General features: G+C 34.3%; 1 protein-coding gene across 1 annotated transcript in view; it reads left to right on the forward strand.

The window, feature by feature from the left end:
- The first annotated feature begins 1258 nt into the window (after positions 1–1258).
- Positions 1259–11490, forward strand: part of LOC145682363 (uncharacterized) — a 106264-nt gene continuing 96032 nt past the window's right edge. The window contains exon 1 of the mRNA XM_081753937.1: positions 1259–1853. Within this exon, the coding sequence (XP_081610063.1) occupies positions 1492–1853 (362 nt within the window). The 5' untranslated portion in view covers positions 1259–1491. The remainder of the gene's footprint in view (positions 1854–11490) is intronic.

An 11490-nucleotide genomic window follows, 5' to 3' on the forward strand; every position in this document is an offset into this window, starting at 1 on the left:
TCGTACGTATTCTATGCATATAAGTTGCACAGGCATAGAATCGACAGGAGTTTATAATTTGTAAGAGGAAAGATTAAACAGATAATAAAAATATTATTTTTTTAGGCACATGATTAAAAGTTAAATTATTTCAGAACAGCGGCGTAAGAGCAAAACGGCACAGGACCGAAACGGCATAGGATCGACACGGTATAGGACCGAAACGGCACAGGATCGACACGGCACAGCACCGAAACAGGTTTCTGAGCTGAATTGTCGGTCGTATGCCGTGTCGATCCTGTGAAGTGTGGTCCTGTGGCGCATCCCCACTTTTTTCACGTATTTTTACATTATCATACTAACTACTTTCTATCTGTTTTATGACTTTGTACTCATCTTGTTACTTTTTTTATCAATTTTCAACTATTCAAATCATTACATTTTAAACGTTTAATTACCTTTCTAAATTGCCGATATTCTTGTTCAATACAGTGGTAATGATATTATGCACAATTTTTGTGATGCTTGCTATAAACAAACAAACAATTGCCGGGAGAGCGTCGTGGATAAGGAAATAAGCAACTGCAGAAGAAGAAGATTGGAAATATAAAGTTGCTTTTGTGAACCAGCGTTGCCAGATCTAGCATAATGATGCTAGATCTAGCATAATTTGCATATCTTTAGCATCTAGCATCTTGCTTTTAGCATCATGTCCAAATCTAGCATAATTTGAGCAAGTTTATTAGAAAGCCGTAAAACCTGGAGATGTGAAAGAAGTTGTTCGTGGGAAGAAAAAGAACGGCAGAAATGTATACTCTCCCATTGATTCATATAGTCGGTAAACCATACAGGCAGTATTATTTTCCGAAGTTAGAAACGCCTTTGGGCTTTTTCTTTTCTTTTTTTTTGGCTCCACCCAGGGTTTTCTAATCCTTTAACTGCGAGACTTGAGCGAAGCTATGGGAGCCATTCTCCCCCCAACTTTTTGACAACTTCACCATCTTTATTTATGACTTCATGACCATCATTATTCCTGAAATGAAAGGTCCGAGACTAACCAAAAATCTGCCCCCCAGCAGACAATTCCCAACTCCGCTTATGCTGCGTGGTAATTTTCTTTTAAAATATGTGAATGAACACTTTGAATTCATTTATACGATATATACACCATTGAGTCTGGCAACGACTGCATTAGTTTATTGAGTTAAAGCTTTGTTGCGTGAAGTATTGAGCTCTATCCACGCATTCTTGCGCTCTGCGTATTTTAAGTTATGTTATCGTATCTCAACTTTGTTTTTGTTTTCCTTTTAAAACTCCTGAATTAGTAATTATGGGGATCTAGCATAATTTGACCGAATCTAGCATAATTTCGATCAGGTTTTGAATAATTCCGAACTGTGACCTGGCAACGCTGTTGTGAACGTTTTTTTAAATCATTTCGTTAACATGGCAACATAAAATATAAGGGAAGTATAAGAACAGTGTTAAATTCTTATTATATTTCAATTCACAATGGCTGGTGAGGCGTCTTTTAAGGTGGAATTGATGTGCAAAGAAGAAATTGCTTATGACTTACCTCAGGAAGATCCACTCGAAGGGAAAGGGTGGACCTACGAACTGATGACTGACAACAAAGAGTTAATATTATCTACAACGGAAGGAGAGGAAACAATGGACAAGGATACAACTATGTGTTCTTTGGATGTGAAACCAAAAGTTGAGAGGGTGAAATCAGAATTAGCAGTAGAAGATCCTGCATTTGAAAGTAATATAGAAACGCTAAGAAAAATAGTGGTTCAGGAGACTTGCGCGTCGTACTCTAATGACTCCCAACAATTAACAAAAATAAGTTTAAATTCAGTTCGGCCAGAAAGGTAGTGTTCAATTTTGCATATACTAACTGGTTCAGATTGATAATACGGTTACATGCGTTCGGAAACTTTGTTGGTTAAAAGCAATACTTCACGAGAAATATTTAGGTATACGAGATATCTCCAACGTAAGTTAGTAACCTACAATTTGGAAATGGCATAGCACACATAGACTAGCTGTATACCAAATAAAAGTAAGATTGATACCACTCATACACATTTTATGTAGTTCATAGTTTGATAAAATAATTATTTCTTTATTATTGATTACACATTTGTCACTAATTGTTGCACATATTTAAAATATGGGTGCTCGACGATATTGTATATTTATATGGAGACTTGTGTAAAATAACAAATCGTGAGAATGGTAATTATCCTAAAATTTTCCAAATCTAAACGTGGAATGTATTATATTGGAACAAAAGCTATGAACGTTTGTATTTTTACTTAGGATTTACCTCAAATGGGTCTAGTCTCATTTTTCGGGAGGGCTTCGAAAGACATAAGCAAAATACAAGATAAAGAATATTTTAACCAACAATGAATGTTCATTAATTGTAGAGGTCCATACATCAATCCACTTCATAGCTGCACTCATTTCTTTCAAGGAAGTCGAGTTTTTACATTCCCAGGAATCATTTCTAGGGTATGGACCTCCATTTCTCAATATAGGGGCTTAGTGAACGTATATGATATGTAAATTATTGTGAAAACAACGCTAACCAGCATGTGCTAGATGGCCGGTAAAAATAAGATTGCTATGTAGATTAGGGCATTACGCAGAATGTGGGTAAACGAGGATACGCAAAATTCTGTATTTAGGATAACTTATATGAATTACGTGTTGAATGCGTTCATGTACGTTCCTAATTATTTTATAGGTAACATCCTGAAATGCTTTCTTTGCTTGTATATTTGTGTTCCGAAGTAACACAATATATTATGGACGTAACTTCTTAATTATATGGATTACTTCATTCCCGAACATTTTTCTAGTTCCGTGTTATGATTTGCCATATTTAATTTTGATACTTCATTTCGCTTACAGTTGTTACTAGTGATGGGCAGTAGGAATATTCCCGGTGGGAAGGAATTTAAAAAATGGGAATATTCCCGGGTTTTTTCCCTGGCCTATAAATTCCCGGGAAGGAATTTATTTCCATTTCTTTACTTTATTTTCCAAATTATAAGAACCATATGACTAATTACTTTGTTTTAATATATTATGATTTAATTCTAGGTTTTAAAGAATTTGGAGGTTAAAAAATTTAAAATTATTTGACGTACTTTATATAACTAATAATATGATTTTTTAAGTGCCATTTCCATTTTCACTAAAAGGTAAACTAATTGTTTAGTATTGGGGGGCCAAAGCTAGCAAAAAATAGTATGATTTACGGAAGAAATGAGTTGATAGTGATGTTCAAGTAGCCAAAAAAAAAAAAAAAAAAAAATGGAGCGCATTTTTTTAGGGAAGTAGGGGATTTATACAAAACAGTAAGGTAAGTGGAAGTGATTTATGGGAGACAAGAACGTGAACTGTTGGTAAAGAAGATAGAAAACAACGTGCCATGCGGGGCTCTAATCCGCCTTCATTCGCTAACGCTCGGTCTGCAAAGATGTTTAAATTTAATGTCGGTAACGTAATTTAACGTATGAAACTATAAAACAGCCGCATCGGAATAGAATATCGCAAAAAAGTAGGTGCAAAAGCTGGCCCCCAATGCTAAAGAACAGCCAAAATTAGCAAAGTATTACTTTACAAATGATGAAAAAGAACCATTTTGTAAAGTAATTTAGAATTATGTAGAAATAAGATGAAGTACTATTAATAAACCCTGAACCACCATTAATACTAGACGTCGGTCTGTCTCGTCCCTCTGACTTGAAGTTCTGAAGAGGTACTCGGACTTCTTTTACATGTGAATTAACGTATGGAATTTCTAGAAATAGGTAGAATGAAAGGTCGTGTAAGGCAATGTTACGTGCTAAAATATAAAGATAAGTAAGTATCTTGCAAATTTTGTGAACATAAATATGTATGCGCAAATGTTTTTAAATTGGTGAGACATGTATCTTCTAGCATTTACCCAACCTAATTGGTTTATAACATTTTTAAATTTGAAGTGTTATAATATCAGTGATAGAGTCAAGTTGAGCAAATCCACTTACATATAAATTTAAATTATTACTATATAATTTTTTCCCACATATTTAATTGATAGAACATATTGTAAATAAATATACATTTATGCGTACTCTCTAAATATAATAAACTGTTATAAAGTAACATAGTACCGTTCAGAATATATATTTTAAAGAATCCTCTTAGGACAACAGTCATAATATGCTGTGATATAAAATTTAATTCAACTTTGAAATCATATAGTAATAGAATGCAATTTTCTTTCTGATTGTACATAAATTCTCGGATAACATCCCATTTTGGGAATCTTCTGGGGAATATTCCCTAAAAATATCTTCCCGGGAATTTAACCATCATTAGTTGTTACTAGCTACCGTAACAAGGGGTTACTTTGCACATTGGGCATTACTACCTACAAAATATGAAAAGAGTTTCACAGTCCTCTGTCGGTAAAACCATGAACTGTAAACATGAAGTTTCAACTACCCTGTAAGATAGAACCTGTAACTGTGTTTTGGCGTTAATGTTGGGGGTCCGCATCAGTTCTAATTACGGGGAGGGTTTGTTGTTGAACTGGTATGGAAAGCAGTCACTGTAAAGACCGCTAAATTTTAAAAGAATTTCAGTCAATATTAAGTCAGTTTCGTAGAATACTAGTGTGCATAATGGGACTTTGATGTAATTGTTGAATTTGTAATGTTTTAATGGTGGGGTTACTTTGCACAACATACAAAAAAGTATGTTGAATATACGTTTCTGTGCAATGTTTTCCCTTCACTATTTAAACATTTTACTTTCTACACAAAACTGCATGCATTTTATAATATTGATATTAGAATGATGGTACCGGTATCAGTACTTAGTTTGAAATATCGATATTTTTAAAGAAAATTATGTATTTTCTGGTACCGACTCAGGAACCACATTCTAATAGTTTAGCATATGTCCCACAAAAGTGCCAACTCACGGACAGGAAAATTTATCCTCGTGAATTGATTTCATTTGGTTATTCCTTTTGTCCAAATTTATCATTTGAACCGTAATCAGTGGAAGATTTACGGGTTTTGTAACTTTTAGGCTGCATGATTGCATGACTCAAAATTGCATGATTTTTTTTTAAAGGCAAGTACTTAATTAGACTCAAACAGTGACTTTAATCGGTTCTTATCGGTTTAGTCACTTGCTGGAACTTTCTGCCTGAGTCACTTGTTAGAACTGTTCGTTTTTGAAAAATTGGTGGTAGTTCATATTTTTCTCACTAGGTGTCTCTGTAGTCATATAATAGTTTGTTACTGTGACGTCTCATGTTCTGTCTGCTTGTATGTGTGGAATGCAGTGAGCGGGTAATTGAATTTTCGTTTCATAGCGACGATCGAGTTAGCAAGTGCGATTCAGAAACCGTAACATGAATTTAATTTGAACTTGTCGTTTTTAAATAAGTTTGTATTAGATTCGGATATTAACTCATATCGCTTTGCAGTATTGTGTGGTTTATTTGAGTTAGAGAAAACCTGTCATGGTTATGGCCGAAGACTGAAAATATTTCCGACGTATGGTAAAAGTGGGTGTTTATTTGTAAGTCATGTTTGTAATAATAACAAGTGTGCTCGCTTTAATAAATCGACGTCTGTGCGGAAAGGAACATTTTTCAGTAATGTGAACTTCAGTATTGCACATGTGTTCTTGCTATCTTATTTTTTCGTGAATCATCAATTATGAGTTCATTATTCATGAGTGTTCTGGTATGGCGAAACGGTGAGTGCTTTCCATTTTTAGTTGATATTATTTTTATTCTTGATTTGCTTTGGATTTGAGTATTTGACAAATATTTGTTTTGTTCCTGGTGGTTCCATTATCTTGGTGAGATGTAATTTATTTTTCCTCGTCATGCTGCTCTGATTTATAATTAGTGATGAGTATCTTTTTTAATTCCTTCTTACGTTAGCTTTATAGTACTGGTTTGACTAAATATTGGTTTTTGGGATGTTTTTATGGTACTTGAGTAGGGTGTTGGGGAAGCACTAGATTTAGATATCAATATTGATAGTCACCGCTTCACCTAAATTGATTAGGTATAGTGTTTAGTAACATTTTGGCCCTTGTACTTACAGGATAATTCTTAACATTGTACATTACTTTGACTCGGACAGTAACTGTTACCGATTCATCTGATCCAGTTCCGGGAGCAGCTTAGGAATGATTCGTAAACTGCTCCGGTAACCGGATCAGATGAATTGATTGCAGTCACTGTTTGACTGAAAGTAAAGATTTGCCTAAAAATCTATTGTTAGTGAGTCCTACATGTATAAGCTGCAAGTCCACTCCCCTCCCAAAAAAAAAAAAAAACAGTCTTTTTGAATCAAGCCCCTCTCAAACTACTTTTCTGGATACGCTACTGTTCACAATTTATTTTCTAACAAAAAATTCATTCCGGCGTCTACGTAAATAGGAAATTTACCTAAATTTAAAACACAGGAGGCTCCAGTGATAATAATTTCCTATCTAAGTGTTATCTTGGACCGGTGCAAAGTAACCGCGAGTAGATGCTGAAACACCTCCCAGTTTTACGTTTTTTATGACTTTAAAACGTTACACATTTCAATTTCAACTACTGCCTCAAAGTCCCACTATACATGATAGTATTCTGCGAAACTAACTTAACTTTGATGCAAATTCTTATCGATGATATCTTTCAAATTTTATCAGCCTTTACAGTGACTGCTTTCAATACCTCTACAAGAACAAAGTTTCTCGGTAATTGGAACTGAATTTAACCGCCAACATTATAGCCAAAATACAGTTACATGTTCTATCTTACGGTGGCAGTTGAAACTTCCTCTTTACTGCTCATGGTTTTCCCAACAGAAAACTGAAACTCTCTTAAAATTTTGTGCAAAGTAACGCCCGATGTGCAATGTAACCCCGCCTTATGGTAGTTCAAAGTAGTTTTATGCAAGACATCATAGTTTTTAATAAACAGTAGATTATATATTATTATTTGGTTAACCTTAACTGGGAAAGAGGAAGTGCTAAGAAGATGTTATTAATTTACTCTTTCTCTCTGTCTGTCATCACGTTAGGAGTATCAAGCTCGATTCGTATACTAATTTATAACAGCAAGTTAATATACACTTATATGGGTATTATGGAAAAGGGTACTATAGATGTGAAAGACCCCAAAGTATTAGGAGGAGTAGAGATGAAAAAATGATCAAATGGGGCCGCTATCAGTATCGAATCCATAGTCTTTTGGCGCAGTAGGTGTATCTAATTAGTATTATTTTGCTTAAATTTTATAATAATAATTATTATTATAATTATGATAAGGAATTATAAATGTACCGGGAATAGACATGGAAATCGCAAGAATGTGTTTTTTTATTTATTCTTATCAGTTTCTTATTTCAAAATTGTTTGTATATGCAATTTTTACCTGAAGCTAGTGTTATTTCGCCTGGCGTCTGGTAAAATACAAGTTTGTAATAAGAATTTTTATCAAATACTGTGCAAAAAATTCGTATTGTGTATCATTTGTTTATTATAGCATGCAAAAGATATAACCGAAAAATATATATTAATAATCATAACCTATTGAGTAATCCAGAACAATACATAATGGTTCCATTGATGTATAAAAATATTTATAACAATTCTTAAAACATTCACCACTCGAAATCGAAAATGACATCAATAATCACTACAGTTTGGAAACACGTCCCAAATAAATAAAAAAGTAAGAAATTGTTTGATTCATATCTAGGCCCATTCGTTCTGTAAGATCCTAAAAAATTTTTTAGGAGATAAGCATTGGAAATATTTTCCTAACTTGTTTCGGATTTTACCGTTTACTTGCAACTATTCTACAACCACCTTTACGGAAAAAAAATATTTATTTATTTTCATTTTTAGTAGTTAAGTTTAACAAATTAAGAGTTTGTTCTTTGTACAATTTAGAAATTTGTAAGAATATCCCTAGCTGGAAACTATAAAGAAAGTTTCAATTCGTTCTATTTCAAGACCTTTTCAATTCAAATTTTTGTTGCGCTCCTCTCAGCTGTGATCGTGTTTTTCCCTGCCGGTGTTGAAATTCTGTAAACCTAAATATTCATTTGCATTTACCCCAGCTTTACCACGGCAGGTCACGATCACTTCCGCACTTATATCTTATTGAAACCGAATCTGGGCACACAGATCAATAAAACGTAAGTACCGTAAAATAAAATATGTACAAACGGTAGATTTTGACAAAAGTATCAACGGACATAAATTACTATACAATATAAATCACAGGGCCTATGTAAAAGTATAATATTCCTAGATACGAAATATACAATTAAAATGACACAGAAAATTACAAGCAATCAAGAAACTATTATTGACGTTCTTTGATTATTTTAACCTTTCCTCTCTTATTTCTGTTTGAGTACGTTCAACGAAGTGGTGGCTTTTAAATATATTAACAAAGCAATGTTTTAACCACTCACAGTTAATCTTCGACCGGTTAGCTGATATCACTCGGGCCCTGGGGTAGAATTCACTACATAACAGGTTCACAGAAGGTTCCTTGGGCGGAGGGTAGGATAAGTTTGGAGCTACGGAGGTTAATTTCGCTGGTATAAGTGAGTGATAGTCTTAACTGATGCTGGTAGTTCCTGTTACTCGACGATTCGAACTCAAACGTTCATTACGTAAAAACTGATATTACAGACAAACTTGAGAATGTTAGCACGTATTATATATGTATATATTATTTCATTTGAGATAACTCACAAAATTAAACTTTCACTTTAGCTCAACCCTTCCAAGGGGAGCGCTTCCTTCTATTACTTTTGAAAAATAACGGATCCCACTCGCCTTGGTGAGTGCTCTGCAAAGTGCCAAACAGGCAGGCGTACCACACACACACTGAGCGTTCTAGTTAGCAACCAAAGCTTGTATATGGCCAACCGTGAAAAACCCGATGTTCACTCCTAGCGTCCGGACCAGAATTATTATCCAATAAGCTTTTAGTTATAAAAGTGGGTAGGTGGAAATTGGTGATTGTCCCGAAAATCAGACTCAAAGGAGCATTCACTAAGCACATTATTATCACGTGAACAGTCCTTGTTCCTCGGCCATATATGGCCGTAAAAATTGAAGTGAGGCCTTCCAACACGAAATACCAAACCGATGAAGAAAGCGTCAGAGAATGTAAGAATATCTCAGGTACGAACAATGAAAAATTTCCCAACCATTCTATTTGAAACATCTTTCGAACTTCAACAGCTATTGCCAGTTATTTTTATTTCCACTAAGCCCTATTCAAGGCGGAGCGATTTAAATTAACCATTTGTGGTGTTCATATTTGTCATTGTACGATGGAAACCGTAACAGACATTAACAAATGGTTTGTGCAACTGATTGAGGGTTTGTAGTGGGCATATCATAACCAACAGTACGTTACAAAAACGGAGGTTACTGAAATTCTCTAAACTTGTAATTTCAATACTGATTTCTGTAGAGTAAAGACGATTAGAGATATCGAGATACGGTTTCGTACAATCGATTCAGCTTCTCAATAATACGTCCATCTCTTCCGTCCACCCTCTATTCAAACCGTGAGCGTTTCAAATTAGCCATTTCTGATTTCAGCATTTATCCCTACAGAACTGAGAAGGTAACAGACAGTGAAGTGCGGCTTTCTGGAAACATTTCAATTTTTAAATTATACATATCGTGATTACTACAGAGCTCTCCCAAAAACGAACGGTTTTCAAATTTACTGTTACATCCGATTCGATATAGTTTTCAACTTCCGTTGCCATAGAACAAGCAGATAACCAGAATCAGTTTTCTGCACGCGACTCAGCGTCTGTATACAATATATAATGACTATTCACGATACCGTCAAATACGGAAGTACTTCAAATTTACTATTACTTCCAATTTCAATACTTATTTTCGTAGAGTTAGAATGCTAAAATCTATCACGTTGTAGTTTCCTGTAATCGATTCAAATAGTATGTTTATTTTTTCCGTTGAAATTTAATTCAAAGTGCACGTGGTTAAAATTATCCGTCTCCGGTTTCAACATTTATCGCTACAAAACGAAAATGGTAACAGGTATGTAGCAGCTGTTGTTTAGTAAGTGATTAATAATTCTGCTATTTAATTTTCATAGAGAAAAAGTGTATAAGATGTCGAGCAGCTCTTCTGCGATCGGATCAGCGTCCCGACGATACCTTCCACCTTCTTCCTTAACTTTCTATTCAAATTAGAAATGCTTCAAATTAACAATTTTTTCAACATTTATCTCTATAGAAGTGAAAGAGTAACGGATAAGTGAAACCTGTCTATGTTGGCCACCATCGGATCCATCAAAAAGTGGCCAACTTACAGAAAATAAGTGTGATTTGTGTATGTTTAGAATAGGATTTCTAGTAATTTTGACCGTAAAATTTTAATAAGCAGCGGCACGTCAGCTACTTATAAATAATACTACATAATGCATTGTAAAGCGAGGCTTTACTCGAGTCAGTTTTTTTTAATCACTTGTGTGCGCCTTAGAGGTGCATATATACAGAAAGGGAAAGTAAAAGATGCCACCAATAAGTACAGAAAGTGCCCAACTTCAAGAGGTACACATAACAGTATAGTGTGGAGTTCTTGTGTACTATTCATTGTTGGTGGAAGTTTTCTTTTTGTCCTTTATTCTTTTCTCCACGTCAAAAGATTAGACCAAAAAGTTTACAGAAATAAAAATAAGCTTTTCATTGTTGCATTGTTATGTTCTCAATGATTTTGCATTGTAAATATTGTTTCTTAAAAATATTAATACAGTATGTTAAACTTGTAGTTAAAGAGATTTTTTTAAAGAATTGTGCTATATCTTTTAAATTATGCTTTATGCTTTACTTTCTAAAATTATGCTTTTAAAATTAGTTTCTTCTGGACCCCTAGACAGCCACAACCATGTTCAAGGTACCAATCATATGTGTAAATAGCTATTATGCTTTTTATGCTTTGTATGCTTTTGGGTTGCTCTAATAATAAGTAAAACTTTCAAATGCATACAGAAACATAGATAATAAGTCAGCATTGAGAACTGAATTGATGTATCGATGACTAGGTGGAATCGTCCTTCAGTTTAAGAGAAATTAGCGGAAAAAGTTACTAAGAGAATTATGTGGAATAGATCATTATATGAATAGCTGGCGCTAGTTTCAAGTAGTGCTACATACTATGGTATTTATAGTCAATAGTACCGGTATTTGGAATTCGTGACGCTTATAGTTGCAAGATGGTAACACTAGGGTAAAGTGTAAAATTGAATTACATCAGTAGAACTGAATTTATCTTAGGGTTAAAAAGTCTATGACACAGGTCGGATGTAACTGAGTAATAAACTTACAGAAGAAAAACTCATCGGGACGATAGAGTGCTCGAATCGAACATCGGCCTTCTGAATGTTAATCCGGTGTTCTAACGCCTGAGCTCAGTTGGAATACGTAG

This window comes from Thermobia domestica, chromosome 3, assembly GCF_964235325.1.
Source record: "Thermobia domestica chromosome 3, izTheDome1.hap1.1, whole genome shotgun sequence".
Classification (NCBI taxonomy): Eukaryota; Metazoa; Arthropoda; class Insecta; order Zygentoma; family Lepismatidae; genus Thermobia; species Thermobia domestica.